Source organism: Staurois parvus, unplaced genomic scaffold (assembly GCF_062004578.1).
Source record: "Staurois parvus isolate SC_StPar_1 unplaced genomic scaffold, SC_StPar_1.0 ptg000340l, whole genome shotgun sequence".
In the NCBI taxonomy this organism is placed as follows: Eukaryota; Metazoa; Chordata; class Amphibia; order Anura; family Ranidae; genus Staurois; species Staurois parvus.
The window spans coordinates 5,278,201-5,300,198 of NW_028318136.1; the positions used below are offsets into that span (position 1 = coordinate 5,278,201).

General features: G+C 40.5%; 1 protein-coding gene across 1 annotated transcript in view; it reads right to left on the reverse strand.

Annotated features, from left to right (window-relative positions):
* Positions 1–21,998, reverse strand: part of LOC149456981 (cytochrome P450 2B2-like) — a 41,278-nt gene that overhangs the window by 14,603 nt on the left and 4,677 nt on the right. The window contains exons 2-8 of the mRNA XM_089684269.1: positions 19,941–20,103; positions 19,298–19,447; positions 15,046–15,206; positions 13,102–13,278; positions 7,226–7,367; positions 1,005–1,192; positions 787–928 (exon numbers count right to left, since the gene is read on the reverse strand). Of these exons, the coding sequence (XP_089540395.1) occupies positions 787–928; positions 1,005–1,192; positions 7,226–7,367; positions 13,102–13,278; positions 15,046–15,206; positions 19,298–19,447; positions 19,941–20,103 (1,123 nt within the window). The remainder of the gene's footprint in view (positions 1–786; positions 929–1,004; positions 1,193–7,225; positions 7,368–13,101; positions 13,279–15,045; positions 15,207–19,297; positions 19,448–19,940; positions 20,104–21,998) is intronic.

Here is a 21,998-nt window from a genome sequence, read left to right on the forward strand (position 1 = left end):
TGTGACAAGCTGTGACCAATCACAGCTCACTCAGTACTTCTCAATGAGCGCAAGAATGCACACAGAGAGAAAGAGAAATGATTGCTTTTACATCCTATATGGGTGTAAAAGCAATCAGTGTAATAAAAAAAAAAATCTTCATCACCCCCCACAAGTAGTACAGTGTCACCATGGTGACACTGTACTGCTAGGGTGACAGTATGTAAAAAAAAAATAATAATAATAATATAAAAAAATAAAATAAAAATGTAAAAAAAAATGTTTAAAAATTATAATTTTTGGTTATAAACTAATGTGGATTTTTTTTTTACTAAAAAGATAACTGAATACATTTTGCAAAGATTTATGATGAAATATTATTTATTTGCAAACTTTTATAAAAAAAACACTTTTTTTCAAAATTTTTGGACTTTTTCATTTACATAGCAAAAAAAATAAAAATCCCAGCGGTGAATAAATACCACCAAAATAAAGCTTTATCTGTCTCAAAAAAATGGTAAAAATTCATTTGGGTACAGTGTTGCATGACCGCGCAATTGTCATTCAAAGTGTGATAGCGCTGAAAGCTCAAAATTGCCCTGGTCAGGAAGGGGGTAAAAGTGTCCGGTCTGGAAGTGGTTAATAAGCCATACCTCCTGCTGACCCAAAACAAATCCCCTAAGTTGCTGCACTGGGTGCAACAAGCTCTACCACTATATCACACATGAAGAAAGTGTATGACCCCTTTGTCCTGCTACTATGAAAGAAGACATTACACATCTCATAGGATTCTATACAATATCTTACCTGCAGAGAATGCCATGAAGGCTTCATTTTTCTTGAACAATCCTTGCTGGTCTAGAAAATGTCCTGGATAAAACTCCTGGGGCTTTTCAAAGAGTGAGGCATCATGCAGCACAGAGTGCAGGATAGGGAAGATGATGGTACCCTGCACAGGGCAGAAAGAAAGATGAACTGTCTGAACAGTCAACAATATATTTGGTTAGTCGGGAGATTGTGAGTACCTTGGGAAGATTATATCCTCTGAAGACAGTATCCTTCGTCACCGAATGAGGGCTTCCAAGTGGTGATAAGTCAAAAAATCTCATAACCTCATGCATTACAGCATCAGTATATGGCATCTTGGTTCGATCCTCCATACATGGCCTACGGGTTCGACCTATGACATTCTCTATCTCTGCCTGGACCTTTTCTGGTAAAATATAAATGTAAATATATAAACATTGCTATAGGACGCATGCCATATTGAAAGATTAATACAGCTGACCTCTACATTTTCAGTTTAGAAAATAATCAAAAATCCTGCATTTTATTCAAAGATCATTTTTATTTTGTTTTATTATTATTAATCTGTTTTCTGTTATTCTAGTATTACAGAAGCTTAATATTGAGGGCCCAGTTACACTTCTGCATCATCATAAGACATGCATGGGGTCATACATGATTTTTACCACATTTGGATGCATTCGCAGCCTATTCGTTTTTAATAGGCTGCCTTAATGCACTGCACATTAAGGCACAGCATAGCTCGTAATAATGTTGGCTAATAATAGGAAGTTGGCTTGAAAGCTATTTAACCACTTGCCCTCCAGAGGATTTACCCCCCTTCCTGGCCAGACCATTTTTTGTGATACGGTGCTGTATTACTTTAACCATTTCAATACCGGGCAATTTTACACCTTCCTGCCCATTTTTCAGGTTTCAGTGCTCTCACATTTGAATGACAATTGCGCGGTCATACAACATTGTACCCAAACTAAAATTTTATCATTTTCTTCACACAACTAGAGCTTTCTTTTGGTGGTATTTAATCAATCGCTGGGGTTTTTATTTTTTGCTAAATTAACAAAAAATGACCAAAAATTTTGAAAAAAAACAAGTTTTTCTTTGTTTCTGTTATAAAAGTTTACAAATAAATTGTTCTTCATAAATTTAGGCCGAGATGTATTCTACTACATGTCTTTGGTGAAAATAACCCAAATTAGGATGTATTAATTAGCTTGTAGGAAAGTTATAGAGTTCACAAACTATGGTATAGATCTGAAAATTGATCAATCCTGAAGTACTGACAGCCAATCTAATTTTTTGAGGTCCAAGAATGTCAGAATAGTACAGATATCCCCCAAATGACCCCTTTTTGCAGAGCAGACAGTTGGACGTACTTCATAAGAGGAATGGCTAGTTTTTTGAAGTTGTATTTTTTTTGTCATAATTTTTCGGAAAATGAAAAAATTAAAAAAATTATTTTCACTATTTTTTTTTTTACACACTGTCACCAGTGCAGTACAGCGTCATCATATAACTGGCATGGCGCTGAACAGGGACACTGACTGGTGACAGTATGAAAAAAAAAAAAAAAAAAAAAATATATATATATATATATATATATATATATATATATATATATATATATATATATACCGTATTTTCCGGCGTATAAGACGACTGGGCGTATAAGACGACCCCCCTACTTTTCCTGTTAAAATATAGGGTTTGGGCTATACTCGCCGTATAAGACTACCCCTCTACCAACCAATCACGGCAAGCGATGTACCAGTATTTTCTGTGCACACTGCATACAAAGCCTGCTTGGATTGGGTGGGTCAGCTCTCCCTGCCTGCCCAGCCCTGCCTGTCTCCAAGATGATCCGAGCGGTACCATAAATTGCACAAAACTGCCACATTATAATATTAATAATTAATTACCGTATGTCATAGAAATGAAGGGGACAAGGTCGGATGCAGCAGTACCATACCGGTACTTCCGAGCTGACGCTTCTGCGCATGTCTTCGGCAGCAGTAGACGATCGCTGATCACAATTCCTCGCAGAACTGCATGAGACGTCGGATGCAGCCGTTCAGTGCTCGATTGATCGTGACTGAAACTGTGACATGCGCAGAAGCCGCTACCCGATGTGTATCCCTTCTCTGCATATCACAGTTTCAGTCAAGCTCAATCGAGCACTGCTGCATCTGATGTCTCATGCAGTTCTGCGAGCTATGGTGATCCGCGATCGTCTACTGCTGCCGAAAACATGCGCAGAAGCATCAGCACGGAAGTACGGTAAGGTTTCAACCTAGTACCCGGCGTATAAGACGACCCCCGACTTTGTAGAAGATTTCCAGGGGTTAAAAAGTCGTCTTATACGCCGGAAAATACAGTATATATATATATATATATATATATATATATATATATATATATATATAATTTTTTTTTTATTATTATTTTTAATTTTTTATTACATTTTTTTTTATTTTTTTAAGATTTTTTTTCATATTTTACTATGACCAAAGTAGTACAATGTTACCATAGTAACATTGTACTACTTTGGGGAAGTGATCAGTATTTTGTTTTTTTTGTGTTTTACACAATTTGCTTATAGCAAAGAATTACTTTGCTATAAGCAAGCATTTACCTGAATGAAATCTATTCATTCAGGTTTTTTTTTTTTTTTTGTGCTTTGCTGTGATTTGGCCACAGCTAATAACATGACATGTGCATGTGACCTGCTGTGACCATTCACAGCTAGCTAGGCACTAGTATACAATGGATGCCATGAATGAAGCCATCCATTGTATACAACTGTCATGTGATCTGCTGTGATTGGTGTGATTGGTGTCCAAGGTACACGGCTGGTGACAGATCGCGCCACTGCGCGGCTCTGCAACCGCACGAACTGCGCATGTGCGGGAGCACGCCAAATGGTGTGCACCCGGAAAGCTGAAGCATTTTTGCGGCCGCCAAACGGCTATAGGCCGGGCGGCTGATGGTTAACTGACAATTGCACGGTCATGCAATGCTGCACCTAACTGAAATTGATGTCCTTTTTTCCCACAAATGGAGCTTTCTTTTGGTGATATTTGATCGCCTCTGTGTTTTTTATTTTTTGTGCTATAAACAACAAAAAAAAAACAGACAATTTTGAAAATATTTTTTACTTTTTCCTATTAAACATATCCAGTAAAATTTTTAAAAAAAAAATCAAATTTCATCATAAATTTAGGCTAAAATGTATTTTGCTACACGTCTTTACTAAGAAAAATCCCAATACGTATAAATTATTTGATTTACGTGTAAGTTATACTGTTTACAAATGGCGGTATATATACTGGACATTTTTTTTTCATACTAGTAATGACGGCTATCAGAGACTTATAGCAGGACATTCTAACTCTAGGGGGGAACTGACTAACTGTCACTGATATCCCCAGTGACACTAATACAGTGATCAGTGCTAATAAAAAGCACTGTACTAATGACACTGGGCAGGAAAGGGTTAACATCTGGGGTGCTGTTTTACTGCGTCCTGTGTGTGTGCTTTACTAGGGAGGCATGCTGTTTTGTATTGCTCTGCTATGTAGAGCAATACAAAGCAGCATGCTGTTGCTGACAGGGGAGATATCTGTATTGTTTACATACAGAACTCTCCCCTGTGACCTGTCAGTGATAGTTGGCAATTGCCGGGTGCTGGCAGGGGATTGACAGCTGTAGCTGTCAATGCCGGCTCGGACCCCCTACCTGGAAATACAAAATCACGTATATATACACGTGATTTTGCGCAGCCCTGCCACCCTGTAGCAGTAGTTCTGCTATAGGGTGGTCAGGAATCAGATAAAGGCTAAGTTCACCTTCCTGCACATTACATGTTACACCCGTATTTAGGGTGTAACATATACAGTAACATGTTCAGCATGCACCCCCACCCCATTGATCTTCTCCCCGCACCTACTGTCACAATTTTAAAAACAGTGTAGCCTCGAGGGGCTTCCTTGATGGGTTTCCTGTAAATTAATAGTTTATAAGTATTGTTAGCCATTGTGGCTGGTGGGTTGTAGTTCTCAATGAACTATGAGGGTGCTGATGACTGCTCTCGTAGTTCATTGGTCTTCCTGCTCTCAAGTAACTGCCTGCCTCTACGGGAGGTAGAGGCAGACAGTTTCTGCAGGAGCCTGATATTGCACCCACAATCCTTTTATTTGACCTATCCTGAAATCTTCCCAGTAGGAACACAAGAGGCTGTAAAAAACTTTCTCACTCTATCCAAAACTAAACAAAATATTTTGTCTAGAGTTGGGTTTTAACTTTAAATGAGTAAAAATGACAAATTAATCATGATTGATTGCTATGGAGCAGTTTTCATCCTTCCACATTTCTTCATTTATTTAATCTACCAAAACCTAACTGAATGCTGTTGGCAACTGCTCAGTGTTCCTGGCTGCGATTTTCAGTAACGTGCCCTCAGTATCTCTCTATTGTGCAAGAGACAAGAGCCAATGAGACATGTACACAGTGGACTATACACCTACGGCTTGGGCAACAGCATTGCAAATTGTTTGTCATTAGTGGGTTGCATCTCTGCAGTAGAGATTTAACCCTTTCACTGCTAAAGCCGTTTTTGCTATTTTTTTTAACACGTTTATAAAATCATTGTAGGCCTGTAGATTAACTAAAACCCTAAAAACATTACATATTTTTTTGAAAGCGAAGACACTGAAGAATAAAATTATGGTAGTTACAATTTTGTGAACATTATTATCAAGTGCAAAATTTCAGAAAAAAAACACCAAAATTAATTTTAGGGCATTAAAAAAAAACCAATATATATTCCATTTTTTTGTAAAGAATAAAAGATGAGTGAATAGATACTAGATTCACCCATGAAATGGCGACAAACTTTAGTACCCTAAATTTTCCATAGGTAATGTTTTAAAAGGCCCTACAGGTAATCAGTTACAAATTAATGTGAATAATTGCTCAAGAATGATCTCTCTCACTCTGGAGTGCATGGCGATATGTAACATGTATAGCACAAACAATGTTTTTGTACATGGGCGCCCCAAACGTGTGTTTGCATCCTTACGTGCTTTTATGTGGAAATGGGTGCTCAAGTTTTTCACCAAATGTTACTTTTTTATCACATAGGGGACCAAATGTCTCATATGTGATACTATTTTTTAATGACAGGTTTTCTTTATTGATACATCAGGGCCTATTAGAAGCAGGGGTGGTCTGACCATTTGGAAACCCGGGGTCAGTAGGGGGCCCCATGAGATGCCCCTGGTACCTTTTTCATAGGCTTTTTTGGGTTTGGGCAAGGACACAGGAGCCCCATGATCCCCTATTGCCCGGGGGCCCCATGAGTTGTCAGTCCGCCCCTGATTAGAACCTTAATGTCTCATCTGCCATTCACTAAAGCTAATGGAGGGCAGATTGACCAGCAGAAACCGTAAGTAACATTATTCATGTAGCTTCTGGGTTCTTGCTAGGTAGAGTAGATCAGTGAATAGATGTTCACTGGTCTCCTTCCTTTGCTATTTCACTTTTTTGTATACCATTCACACCAAACAAACCTGCACATAGCAGTTGTTAGACATTTGACATGTATATGTTTGTTCTAGGTCATTGATTCCCCAAATAAAAAAGAAAGAACATCAGAACTTGCGCTTTTGAAACCAAGTAAGCAGCGGCAACTTCTAACCAAACAGTTTTCCTTTAGGGCATGCGTCCTGAAAGCCTTCTTGTTTTCAAGCTCCTTGCACCTTCCCTGCTTGCACCCTTGGCAAAGTTCAGTTGAGTCAAGGACCTAACCCCTAGCTGTGCATATGTATAAGGCTCTCTTTCTGATACATTTTTTAATTGAGGTCCGTTGTAGTCAGTAGAATTTCTCAAGTCCACATATACACAGCAGGCATGGAAAGTCTTCTGGCCCATGTGTCAAAAAAACTTCCTTAAAGCATGCTTCCACTACCATGGGCTTTAGGGGTGAGGAGAAATAAAAGTTACTGAATGGATGTTCACTAGTCTCCTTCCTTCACTATTTTACTTTTTTGTATACCTTTCACACTAAACAAACCCGCACATAGCAGTTGTTGGAAATTTTACTTGTATATGTTTGTTCTAGGTCATTGATTCCCCAAATAAAAAAGAAAGAACATCAGAACTTGCGCTTTTGAAAACAAATAAGCAACTTTTAACCCAACAGTTTTCCTTTGGGCATGCACCCTGAAGGCCTTCTTGTTTTCAAGCTCCTTGCACCTTCCCTGCTTGCACCCTTGGTAAAGTTCAGTTGAGACAAAACATGTAGGGGTGGAGCTTGGTGACATTAGTCCCTGTAAGAACCCACCAGACCAATTCTTTGCCCTCTGTAAATAACAACTGTGGCTTTGATTCTGGCAGAAATTAGCCAATAATTTGTTTCACATTCTCAGAAAGCTATATTTACCCTTAATATGAGGATACTTCATAAGAAAGAGCAATGTGCAAGACAACGTGCTGGTGGTGGACTCCTGTCCTGCAAAAAATATGTCCAGTGCACAGGAGAGAAGGTTTGGTAGACTGTATTCTGTGTGTGGATTGTTGCTTTCCTGAAATATATGGGGGAATAAAAGAAAATATCTGATTGGTTGATTTAAGAATCAGGGACTTTCCTTTGCTAAAGAATTGTCAACTTTGTACTTTTCAATAAGATGCACATCTGGAACCCCCACCATAATGACACAAATAGAGACATTTGTATAGAGCATGGCCCAATTTTATCAATTTGCTAATATAATATAAATAAAGTTACTGTAAAATGGATCCCCTGCCAAAGTGTTTTTTCAGGGGTTTTTTTTTGTTTTAGACATGGTGGAGTAAGTTTTTATTAATTGTCATATTTTAATTCCTAGAAGTATATGTATAAGAGGTGCTAGGTCTCCTATTACTAATGTCCAATGCTGTAAGAGACCATCTTATTGATTATGCTAAATCAATTTGGTGAGGCTTTTCCCATATACCAAAGTGACCTCAAACAGAAGAGGGGGTCCTCAGAGAAATCCAGATATTTAGAAAACAATAATGGTTTCCCACCAATGGTTCCAGAGTTTAAAGAAGTCTTCTAGTAAATAATCATTATGGCCAACAGTTGCTGCAGCTAATATTGGTGCTTAAACTTGACAATGTTTTTACAAGAATTTTCAATTCCCTGAGCCCAAGCATCACTGAAGTTACACAAGCCCTGATTAAAGGAGTGTGTAAACCCCTTAAACTTGTTGGTTCTCCTTTTCTACTGAATACTGAATAAAAGACTTCTCTGGACCCTAACAACATTGGTGGGGTGCCCTTACTGTTCTCTACATATCCATGTTTTAGTTCCTATTTGTGTCCCCCATTGAAATTATGTTTCTTGCTCTATCAAGTGCATACCTGGAAGAGAAAGTGAGGGGAAATCTTTCAAAGAGAAATAGACAGCAGTAAAAAGCTGATGGAAATTTTTTCTTCTCATCCTCCTCTGTATACATTTTCTGGCTATGTATCTTTCCCGTATTACTTTATTAATAGTGCCTTTCCCACAACCATTGGCTTTCCCAAAATTAAACTTGCCCCAAATTTACATTTTCAGCCATACTCCAATGAGTTACCTAGGCAAGCTTCCAGTGTTAAACAGCATACGCTACCCCTTCTAAACAATGCTTTGGCCCATATGTATCATGCTTTCTAAACTCACTTGAATTGTTGCGCAGCACTTTACAATACAATGTCTGAGTCCAGTATGGCTATAGCATATGCTGTATTTCTGAGTATATATTAAAGTTATTAAAAACAAGCTGATTGAAGTTCTAACCTCTCCCCACTTTATGCAACACCAAAAAAGCTAAATATTCTTTCTGCAGTTATCAGTTATATACTGTAGAATTGAAGGTACAAACAGCAAAGGAGAGCACAAAAGTAAACCTCAAAATATCCACAACTTGTACTGAATCTCAAAGTAGAAGGTGCCCCTCCAACTCATTCACCCTCTAGGTCAAACTAGCCAATTGGCTGTCTCCAGCCCAGTCAAGGACCTAACCCCTAGCTGTGCATATGTATAAGGCTATCCTTCTGATACATTTTTTAATTGAGGCCTGTTGTAGTCAGTAGAAGCTCTCAAGTCCACATATACACAGCAGGCATGGAAAGTCTTCTGGCCCATGTGTCAAAAAACTTCCTTAAAGCATGCTACCACTACCATGGGCTTTAGGGGTGAGGAGAAAAAAAGTCACTGGAGGCTCACAGTGATTATTATTATTATTATACAGTATTTATATAGCGCCACAGGGTTTGCTCAGCGCTGTACAGTAGCAAGGGGGACAGAACATGAGACAAGACAGTAACAATACAATACACAAGGGTTCGAGGGCCCTGCTCTTTCGAGCTTACAATCTAGGAGGGAGGGTAAGGTGGTACAGGAGGAAATGGCTGTGGGGGAGTGATGGGAGGAGTGGAGGAGGTTAGTTAGGTGAGGTCAGGTGTTAGGTGAGGTCGGGGTAGGCTTCCCTAAAGAGGAGGGTTTTCAGGGTGCGCCTAAAGGTGAGGAGGGTAGGTGACAGTCTGATGGATTGGGGTAGGGAGTTCCAGAGGATGGGGGAAGTCCTAGAGAAGTCCTGCAATCGGGCATGGGAGGAGGAGACCAGGGAGCTAGAGAGTAGGAGATCCTGTGAGGAGCGGAGGGCATGGGTAGGGTAGTATTTGGGTATCAGGTCAGTTATGTAGTTTGGGGCAGCGTTGTGAATGGCTTTGTAGGTCAGAGTTAGCAGTTTGAATTTGATGCGTTGGGCAATCGGGAGCCAATGAAGGGATTGGCAGAGGGGGGAGGCAGATGTGGAGCGGTTGGTGAGGTGGATGAGTATAGCCGCTGAGTTTAGGATCGACTGGAGTGGGGATAGCGTTCGTTTTGGTAGGCCGGTGAGAAGGGAATTGCAATAGTCCAGACGTGAGATGATGAGGGAGTGTACGAGTTGTTTGGTGGTGTCTGGGTTGAGGAATGTGCGTATCTTGGAGATGTTGCGGAGGTGGAGCCTGCAAGATCTAGATAGCAGTTGGATGTGGGGTAAGAAGGAGAGGTGGGAGTCCAGGGTGACACCCAGGACTTTGGCGTGTTGGGTGGGAGAGATGGTGGCGTTGTTAGTAGTGATGGAGAGGATGGGGGGGGCACGGGGTGGGGGGAAGACCAGGAGCTCAGTTTTGGATAAGTTAAGTTTGAGGAAATGGAGCGACATCCAGTCTGATATGTCGTTTAGGAGGTGGGCGATGCGGGCAGAGAGTGAGGGGGTGAGGTGGGGGGTGGAGAGGTAGATTTGGGTGTCGTTGGCATAGAGGTGGTGATGACATCCCCTCACAGGCGGCAAGAATGTCATTAGATGTGGGTAGATGTAGTTGTGAGTACTGAAAGCCTTGCAAATATATAGTACGTACAACAATCATTTTTAATGATAAAATATTTTGCTTGGCAACAGTGGAAGTCAAGTTGTCAAGTAAAGGATTATACAGTAAGTCTGCATGGCAAAATATATGTTAAAGGAAAATTATCTTTGTTGCCCACATTACACTTAGCCATGTTTCTACCTATACTGTATCTACTTACAGTATATCCAGGGCCGTCTTTAATATTGTTTGCCCACTGTCCAATCATTTTCTTGGGCCCCATGCAATTTCGGTCTGCACCCCAACATCACAAAAAACACACACATAAACTTATGCAAAAAAATGTAATAGTATAAACATAAAGAACTGGTCCACACTCACTTATTGGTCCAGGCTCACTGATGGGTTGCTAGAGGTTACTGCACATCCTTACTGATCACTCATTGGTTGCTAGAGGTTGCTGCACATCATTACTACTCACTGATTGTTTGCTGAAGGTTACTGCACTTTATTATTGCTCATGGATTGGTTGTTATAGGTTACTGCACATCGTTACCACTTTTTGGTTGCTAGAGGTTATAGCACATCATTATGGCTCAGTAATTGGTTGCTGAAGGTTACAGCACATCATTTCCTCACAGACAGTACACTATGACCTAGGGAGGTTAGGAGACCTACCAATAGACAGAAGAACACTTTTAGAGCTTGTTAGTAGCAATGAGCGGAGTGGAGCACACACAACTATAAAGGTTAGGTAGGAACAGAGCCCAATGTGAGTAGCATCCCCGAGGATGGGCTGCCAGGAATAAATAACTAGTCATGCCACCAGCAGCAGAAGGACCAGCCAGGAATAGAGAAGTCATTCAGGAAAGGTGAGACTTACATAAAGTTTGTCCTTCTGGTGAAGCTCATTGCCGAGTGTCCAGAGGCAGCCAGCACCTCTCTCTCCTCCACTGTCACCTTCCTTCCCCACCACCACCTCAACCCACACAAGTCAGCGCAGACCTGGCCAGGCACAGCAGCACTCTGGAGCCCCACCCTCTGCCCTGCCAACACTGACTGTGGCACCCTGTTGTCTAAGCCAGACCACCATTCTCATTGGCCCTTTGCACTGTCCATCTACCATTGGGCTGCTGCTGATTTGGTAGGATGCTGTAGACTTCCAGGGTGGAGGCTATGTGTTGTGTGTCCACACATTGCGGTGTGTGAAAGCAAAAGCAAGTGTAGCGCCACCCCCAAAGGAGTCACTTGGTAAATTTGGATTCTCTCCCCAGCACACCTCTGCATACTTTTTTATCTAAGCAGATATGTGGGCTCTGCTCCCCCATCCACCGCTCCCCTCTGTACCCCCATCCACAGCTCCCTTTTGTAACCCCCCATCTACAGCTCACCTTTGTATCTTCCCATCCACAGCTGATCTTTGTACCAATCCCCATCCACAGCTCAGCTCTGTAGCCCCCCATCCACAGCTCACCTCTCTACCTTCCCATCCACAGCTCACCTTTGTACCCCCATCAAGAGCTCACCTTTGTACCTTCCCATCCACAGCTCATCTTTGTACCAATCCCCATCCACAGCTCAGCTCTGTAGCCCCCCTTCCACAGCTCACCTCTCTACCCCCCCCATACATAGCTCACCTCTCGACCTCCCCCATCCACAGCTCATCTTTGTACCATCTCCCCATCCACAGCTCACCTCTGTACCACCCCACCCCCCATCTACAGCTCACCACTTTTTCTCCCGTCCACAGCCCACCTTTTCTTGCCACTGTTCACCTATTTCCCAATTTAGAGCTCAACTCTGCCCCCCTGTCCACAGCTTGTCTTTGTACCCAATGTGAACAACTCAACTCTTCCCCCCATCCACAGCTTACACCCCACGCTGTGGATGAGAGGCAGTTTACACAACCTGCCCCTCGCCCTATACAATTCTCGCCTCTTTTCACAAATGCCCCCCCAGAGCTCTCACCTCTTCACAAATTTAGTTCTCCACCTTTTTACAGCTCTCACCTCTTTTTACAAATCCACCAATCTCCCCCTTTTCACAAATTTACCCTCCCTCCTTTTCCTAGCCCTCATCTCTTCACAAATCCCTCCACCCCCTATCTGGCACCTCGGCACTACACCTCCAACCTCCCCACAGTTGATTCTCTGGACATGTGACCCCCCCCCCCTTCCCTCCACTGTTCTCTCTCACCTGTTTACAGAAGCTTCAGCAGGCACCGCTCTGCTAGGTGTGCGCGGGCTCTTTCTCCAATACTCTGCAGTCTCTGCCTATCAGACCTGTAGCACATAGCCAGAACACTTCACTCAGCTGTGTGCTACACAAGTCTGACAGGCGAGGGTGGGGGCGGTGGAACGTAGAAAGCCACTCTGCCTGACTCCATGTCGCTCTGGTCCTGCAGCTCCTGACAGAGGGAGAAGCGGGAGGCTGCAGCACATACAGCCCACAGCTCTGCTTCTCCCCTGTTACAGTGTGCCTCTTTTATTAACACAGCTGGGAGAGCAATTGGGGTATCGGCTGCACCCGATACAACTTGGAAACTATTTGTGAGCAGCACGGGCTCAAGGAGCAACTGTTTTGGGCCCCAGAATAATTACAGGGCCCAGGGCAGCTGCCCCTTTTGCCCTGAGTTAAAGACGGCCCTGAGTATATCCACATTATACTTTCTAGTACATCTTTTAATCGGATTCATTTTAATAGGCAATATAGCATGTTCTTCCCTCAGAGATTGTTAAGCGTTCAGTTAAACATTTGGAAAGATTTAGATGTAGCAATAAGAAACTAACTCAAGAAGGCCTTCAAGCTTCCAACACTGTCCAACTGACCTCTCCGAGACCCAAGGAATTCTTCATAATTTAGATAACTTTTAATAAGTCATTTTTTTCTAGAATAGCATATACAGGTACCTTGATTATGACAAATGCTAATTCTAACCTGTTGCATTTTCAGTAGGAACACATCAACATAGTCTCGTGGTGAGGTAGGGTCCAGAGTCTTTTCATGTTCTCTTACTATCTCCTCCACATAGTCCAGCTGTGCTTGGTAATTCTCGGCAAGTTTATAGTGAGGCCCCGGAATATATTTCAGGATGGACGGTATGAAATTGTACACCTGTATTGGGACATTAATGTAGTGTTTGGCTTCTAATTAGTAGGAATGAGAACACAGATAAAAAATAAAATGTAAGATCCAGGAATTACTGTACATACAATAAATGTGAGTGGAGCTGTCCCTTAATCTCCCATTATGTCATCATCCCCAATCTCAAGAAATTTTCTTCACAATTCTCCTAAATTAGGAATGGGAGGAATCAAATATAATGGGACTTTTATTATGCCTTAAGAGGAGTGTGTAACACAAAACTGTTAAAATACAATATTATTGCAATAATCTAAAAAAAATTACCAGAGTATATCAAATGTCAAATTGTTAGTACATGTGATGAGCACATAGATACAAATGCAAAGATGGCGTGATAGATCGACGTATTTCACAATGCAGTTTGTTCTTTAAGGTCCTTGCCTATATTTGGAAGATTGGTATGGCTATACAAAAACATCATACATCAAATATCAATAACAAAAATAAACAGGACAACTCAATACAATATAGAACATAAACAGCTTCCACTGTTGGAAAAAAGGAGAAGAAAGAAGAAGGAAAGAGAAAAAAAAGGAGAAGAGAGGAGAAGAGAAGAAAAGAAGAGATGAAAAGAGAAGAAGAGAGGAGAAGAAACACCTGCACTTCAAACACTTAACAGCCCTCTGCCAACCCACACCCCTGCCCCATCACCTCCACCCCCCAAAGGTCACTCACCCCCAATGTCCCAAGACAGCCGATCTTCAAAATACAGACGTGGATCATGAGGAAGCAACTGCACTGCGAAACGCATTGATCCATCACGCTATCTTTGCATTTGTATCTATGTGCTCATCTATGGTAAATACTAATGATATGACATTTCATATACTCTGGTTCACATTTTTTTAATGTATTTAATTATTGTAATAAATATTTTGTATTCTAACAGTTTTGTGTTGAACACTCCTATTAAGGCACAATAAAAGACCCATTATATTTGATTCCTCACACTCCTAATTTGGTTGAATCATGATTGAAATACCTTAAAATCCAGGAAATTTGGCTTACTTCCACAAGGTGGCAGGCAGACAGTATGGAATGCATAGAATGATAAATACATCCGGTTACACATTCCACCACTGTAAACAAAGGAATTCCTCACTTAAAGTCTGTTTGCATCTGCAGATTTGCTTGCAGAATAGCAGATTATTCAATAATGTACATTAAAGTTCTAATATAATTAAATAGTGCATAATGTGTTTTTGTTATACATTGTGAAACAATACTCTTTTTGTCCTAAATTGTTGCAATGTTTCACAATAACATCATAAAAAAGTAAAATTACAAAATGCATAGCAACCCATGTTAAAAACATGGATTAATATGAACTGCATTTCAACTGGCACTTAGGATAAACACATGTGGAAAGAAAGATTGGTGACATGCAGGGAATTCGGTGTACATCCTCCCAACCCTTCCATACTAAAACTAATTCAAATATTTAGGCCTTAGATACACCCAAACTAGAAAGTAGCAAAAAAAAAGACCCCATAAGCTTTGTAAAAGCTTATCACAAACAAGACAAACTCCAACATGAAATCTCTGTAAGATATTGATTATTCCCTACAAGGGAGAATAAATCTTTTAACAGTGCACATTCCATATCCACACATTAGCCGAGTCAGAAAAAGACAGTAGAACATTTGGTGTTCCAGTGTTTCTATTGTAGTCGAGTTATCCGCCTGTCAGCTCAGTTGATGATTCCCAGGATTTGTCTACAATAACACAAGTTTTTACCTGAACCCAGATATTGTCCACCCTTCGGAGATTCTCGGTCATCAGGTCCAGCAGTGTCTGCAGCTTTGGATCTGTATACTCAAACCGTCTCCCAAAGAGGACAGAACAGATTACATTAGAGACTGACCGACGGATAAAGAATGCTGGATTAAAAACAGAACCTAAAAACAGATAAATAGAATGTGAAGCTCAAAACTAAGTCCAATGAGTCAAGGAGGTAATTTGTCTACATATGTTAGCATTACAAAGAAATAGATATATTAAGCTTTAGTCAGTCATTTACAGGTTGGGTAGTAATACAGATCATAGACAGCACCATGAACAAAACAGTTATACCCTATGAATGGCAATAACATTGGCTGGCTTTAATAAAAAACCCGCACAATTAAATAATTTAGTTTATGTATGTGCAATGTGAAGTGTCAACACTTTGAAGATCCAAAATCAAGTTTTTCTCTTTGTCCATGTTGTTGGTGTTGACTTTAAATTACAAAAATTAATTTCCATAACAGCTAATCTACTATCAAACAGCAAAGGCAAAAAAGAAGACGAGACAGAGAAGAGAAAATTAGAGGTAGGATTTCACAGTGCAGCTGCAGAGGTAGTACTGTATGTCGTTTCACTTTTTCTTTTTTAATCAGTAAAGTTTTTATTGGTTTATAATGTTACACAAACAGGGTTACGTACACATTTCATGACAATATGTAAGAATTTTCTCATTGTGTGTTACAATGGTATACCAACAGGGGTAGGTGCATATCGTAAGTCAGTATTCAAGAATTTAACAACGTATATTATAAGTTGTAAGAAGAAATATGAGTAGGTACACAAATGAGCATGGCCAAAATAGTGGCCAAGCAGCAGATTCATCTGATATATATATATATACAGTTGCAAGAATAAGTACGTGAACCCATTGAGATTACGTGGAGTTTTGCATGAATTGGGCATAAAATGTGCTCTGAACATCATCTAAGTCACAACAATAGAAGAACACAGTCTGCTGAACATAATACTACACAAACATTAGATGTTGCCATGGTTTAATTGCACATAACATGTAAACATTCACAGTGCAGGGAGGAAAAAGTATGTGAGGCCGTAGCTTAATGACTTCTCCCAGAGCTAATTGGAGCCAGGACTGAGCCAACCTTGACTCCAATCAGTGTGATAATATTCGATGTGTTGCTGACAGCTGTCCTGCCCTTAAAACACACACACCTGTTTTGGGTTTACTGGTTTCAAGAAGCACTGTCTGATGTGAACCATGCCTCACAGAAAAGAGCTCTCAGAAGACCTACAATCAAGAATTGTTGACTTGCATGAAGCTGGAAAGGGTTACAAAGTATCTCCAAAAGCCTTGATGTACATGTGTCCACGGTAAGACAGACTGTCTACAAATGGAGAAAGTTTAGCACTGTTGCTACTCTCCCTAGGCGTGGTCGTCCTGTAAAAATGACTGCAAGAGCACAGCGCAGAATGCTGCATGAGGTAAAGAAGAATCCCAGAGTGTCAGCTAAAGACCTACAGAAATCTCTGGCACATGCTAAGATTTTTGTTGACACATCTACAAGAAGGAAAACATTAAACAAGAATGGAGTACATGGGAGCCATTGCTGTCCAAAAAGAATATTGCAGCACGTTTGAAGTTTGCAAAAGAGCACCTGGATGTTCCACAGCACTACTGGCAAAATATACTGTGGACAGATTGAGTTGTTTGGGAAGAACACACAACACTATGTGTGGAGAAAAAAAGGCACAGCACACCAACATCAAAACCTCATCCCCACTGTAAAACATGGCAGAGGGAGCATCATGGTTTGGGGCTGCTTTGCTGCCTCAGGGCCTGGACGGATTGTTGTCATTGATGGGAAAATTAATTCCAGAGTTTATCAAGACATTTTGCAGGAAAACGTATGACCATCTGTCCACCAACTGAAGCTCCGCAGAGGATGGGTGATGCAACAGGGCAATAACCCAAAGCATACAAGTAATTCAACAAAACAATGGCTGCAACAGCACAGAATACGCCTTCTGGAGTGGCGCAGTCAGAGTCCTGACCTCAACCCGATTGAAATGCTGTGGCATGATCTTAAGAGAGCGATTCACACCAGACATCCCAAGAATATTGCTACACTGAAACAGTTTTGTGAAGAGGAGTGGTCCAAAGTTACTCTAGATCATTGTGCTGGTCTGATCTGCAACTACAGGAAATGTTTGGTTGAGGTTATTGCTGCCAAAGGAGGGTCAACCAGTTATTAAGTCCAAAGGTTCACATACTTTTTCCTCCCTGCACTGTGAATGTTTACATGTTATGTGCAATTAAAGCATGGCAACATCTAATGTTTGTGTAGTATTATGTTTAGCAGACTGTGTTCTTCTATTGTTGTGACTTAGATGACGTTCAGAGCACATTTTATGCCCATTTCATGCAAAACTCCACATAACCCCAATGGGTTCACATACTTTTTTTGCAACTGTATATATATATATATATCAATCTTCAGAATGAAAACTGTAAGAATAACAGCTATAACTAAGGAGGGCAGGATGTGCTGGAGGTTTAGGGATGAGGGAAAGTTTGAAATGGGTAAGGATTTGGGGCTGTAGGGGGAAGATCTGTACTGGAGGGATTTGGGCTTGAAGGGGATTTGTACTTGTAGGAGGGAGGGAATTTGATTGTATTCTGTATACTGTATACTCTGTATACTGGCCTTTGCATGACATACTCTAGAGCCCTGCATGTTGTGCAAAACAAACTCTTGAGCCCTCTGCTCTGTGGCTTAGGTACTCCTGTGCTTTTGTGTTACACACTCCTGAACCCAACACTATATACACTGTTGTACATTACATACTCCTGACCAATGCACTCTGTATGATGGGCTGTGTACGCCATGCTCCTGACCACTGCATTCTAAGTAAATTATATACTCCTGACCTCTGCATTCTCTATGCTATATTATTGTATATTACATATAACTGACAGAGGTGTTTATGATTTCAACTGATGCTAAACAGTTACTGACTATGTTAATACATTTCTTCTTTAAGGTGGGCTGTGTGCAGAAAAGTAATGGAAGAGTTTTGTTGTTGTTTTTTTTAGGTTTGTACAAGTCACTTAGACTCTTGCTTATGGCAATTAAAGCATATTTTGTGGATACAAGAACTATAGCATATGTGCATATAGTGAGTGGCTTGTTTTTTTTTAGCACAGGTTGGCCACGCCTAATAGTTGACATGGCTCTTTCTTTATCTTCTAAGTGCCCATAAGTCTCCACAGTCTTTCACAATCCTAGCAGCACCACTGGATATTTATGAATCTTCTGCATCACCAGTGGTAGGCATCTTCTCATGGCAGAGAATGTAAGCAGTAATCAGACTTCACATTTACCTTTCACCAAGCATCGGATTCAAGTCATGTTTTTTTTTTCCATTTATTATTGTATCTAGTTAAATTTCTTAGCCAGTAATATTATAGGCCAATCCAATTGTCTTGTCATTACAAATGTAAACATTTTGATCTATATTACTAGCTATGATAGCAGGCAGCCACACATGGGTAGGTAATTGGAAGGTAATCGCTATTACCCAGCTAAAAAGGTTCTTTGGAGACACCGTTCGAAGTTAGTTTCTAATTTTGTGTAAAAACTAGATGGATTACAGTGTCATTATTCAATATAGCAATATTTCTTTCAGATGCTTAGCACATATAGTATACAGCATAATCCATTTCAACACCATTTAAACTTTTCCAGACCATAAGGTCTTATAAACTTTGAATGGAGATCTCCAAAGAACGTTTGGTTCACCAACATGCTCTTACGTAGGATGAATCTGCTGCTTTTAAAGCCTCTGTGGAATCACTTTGCAACAGAAACCCCTTTGTCTAATTGGACAAGCCATGGCCAAATTTTGTAAGGACTCCTTAGAGGCTCAATTAAGACATGCTTGTTCTTTGCTTAGATCATATATTGCATGGAATTTTTTTAAGAGCTGCATCAGAATGTTTACAGGGCCCTTAACCAACTATTTCTGTTGTCATTACTAAAGATACAGGTGATTTTCTCCTACCTGGAACACTCATATCTGATGCAGATTGAGGCTCCCACAGCCATCATGGGTGGACCAAGTCTTAAATCAATGAAAGTGTAATTCTGACATCATACTAAGTGTAAATCACCAGGCACTGCCTACCACATATTGCCTGCATTTGAGCTTTACACTTAAGCTTGTGTGAAAGCTGTCTGCCCACCTTTGGTTTCCTGAAAAAAATCCAAAAGATGCTGGACTTCTTCTTGTATACGTTCCTCAATGCTCCTTTTACCCATTCCAAAGTTGCGCAAGGTAATCAAAGTGAACCGCCTGAGTTCCTTCCAGCGTTCACCATTGCTAAAAGCAATTCCTAGCACAAAGCAAAAAAAAAATAGTCAACCCTAGCAATTATAAAACAGGGTATACATGTTCAATTTTTTCTGCTCAATCACCGGATTGAACAAAAAAAGAAAAGTTTCCCAGCAAAACAAATAATGTATGATGCAGGGACCTCCCCTACCATGCTATTGTAGCCATTGGCTGATGTCAATCACAGCCAGTGAGGGGGAAGCATGGGGGGGGGGGGTGTTGAGCCACGATCTGTATGTCAATGAACAATGAGTAAGTCGAGAAGGTTTGTTATTTTAATAAAAAATTTAGCACTTACAATCACTTTAAGGTTTCCTGTTGAATTTTTAATGATATATATATATATATATATATATATATATATACACACACATACTTTAAAGGAATTAAATAAGAAGGCATGCACAGGAAAAGGCAATAAATACAATTTTTCTTATATCACATTGTAATCAATAAAGAGCTCAGGAAAATGATTGCCTTGGAAAAGAACTGACCATATCCTTTGCTGGTAATATCCACAATTGGGACCTCTGCTCTGCCACTGAAATTCTCTGCATGGTCAACTAGAGCTTCCTTCACGGCTTTGTATCCAACCAACACCACTGCAGGCTGTGGCCCGATGTACAACGTGTAGACAGGTCCATACTTCTTACTGAGCTGGAAGAAGGGAAACATTAGCTACATATCCATTTACAATTCTAATTTTCAAAATGTTGTATTGTAGATGGAGAAATTTGTCTCCAAATGGAATCTTTAGAATGCAATGCCAAATATTTAGCATTTATAGCTGAACAATATTCTAGTAATCAACATAATTCAAAAGGTCTGATAGACTTTTTCACTGAAAGACTATCACTTGAGTGTATCTGAATGATTTCCCTTAACAAATGTTTGGTACTGCCCCACTGGCTTTTAATCGCTCAAGAAATAAAATTCAGGATGCTAAAAATAACAAACAAAGCCAGCGGCATCAACACTTTCTTCCTACATCACCAACCTAATCTCAAAATATTACCCAAATGGTTCTCTCTGTTTCTCTCAAGACCTCTCAATCTCCACCCACCTCGTCACCTCCAGCCTCTGGAGCCTCTCTCATTTTCTAGAACCCCCAACCCCAATCTGTCTTCCTATCTTCTTACCTATCCACCTTCTTGAAAACCCATCTCTTCAGGTGAACCCTATCCTGCCTCCACCCAAAATGGAACATCTATTTCTACATCAGCACATCCCTCAATATTAATGCCCTTTGTATCGCTTGCTCCTCACTTTAGATTGTAAGCTCCTGTGGCCCTCCTAACCATTCTGTTTTGAATTGTATTGTAACTGTACTATCCACCTGTATTTTGTAACGGGCTGGGCAATCTGTTGGAGATATATAAATCCTGTATATTATTATTATTAATAATAATAATAATATCTGTTGAAGACTGAAGGTGCCTTTGTTTAAATTTTGGTTGGAAGTGCCCGTTGGTTAAATCTTCTTGAGAGTGAGCTTAGTTCTTCATTCTAATATGTAGAGGAGTGATAGAGCATAGTCATGTGTGTTTGCTGCTGTGGCCACCAAATGAGTATTGTGGTGCGTCCTGCTGCTCCAGTGATGGGTTATGTCATCACAACATGGGCTTTGTGAATGGCTAAACTGAGGGAAGAGGTGAATGCACAACCCCTCGAATGGTTGTCTCTAATATACACTGCTTGTGATGTGGTGGTACAGTTCGACTTTCGTTGTGTGCTCCAGCAGTAGTTGAAATTACTTTAGAAACACCTAATAAAGCAACAGAACCCAACACAAATCATAGAGAGCATTAAAGCTTAAACCATGCAATTATATAATCTCCAGTGATGTCCAAGGACCTGAACAGTCACCTTGATATAAATGTAATAATGAAGGGTGAAGCTTTCATTGTGTGTGGAAGCAAGAGGTGTAATTTTACAATCAAGATAAGATCACTAGCTTATCAGTAATCCCTGTTCCAATAACTCCTACACCGTGATATGTTTATTCACAAGAGGTAATTCAGGGATGGAAGAAGCCCAAGCTCATTGGGTGAAACATGAATCTGGCTACTTGGTAACTATGTATTAATGGAGTGGACGGTGGCACATTATGTGGCCTAAACTGGCCAACTAATGGGACATTCATATCCAGATTATGACTGGCAAGCCTCACTTGCAAATGGATTCTCAGGCGTCCTATTATTCATTATATCTGGTTATGGGACAACCGGTCTTCTACTTGACTCCTATCTCTATTATATGGGACACTACTGAATGACTATCATCCAACTCTTACATTCCATACAGGGTTCTTGTCCCATATGTTCCCAAGTTGCACCTTTAGCCTTTCTCGCCCTCTTCCCCTAAGTGTGTATGTTGGAGGTTGTATGAGCAGCTGCTAAGGTGACGAGACAAACGTTGTCTTTTTAGTTTGGTGGAGTTACGGTGGTGGTGTGTTCAGTTTCTGTGTGTACACTTGTGCAATGCACATTTGTTTTGTTTTTTTCTAATAAAAGCCCTTTGATAAAGCTGCATGGTTCCACATGACACTATCT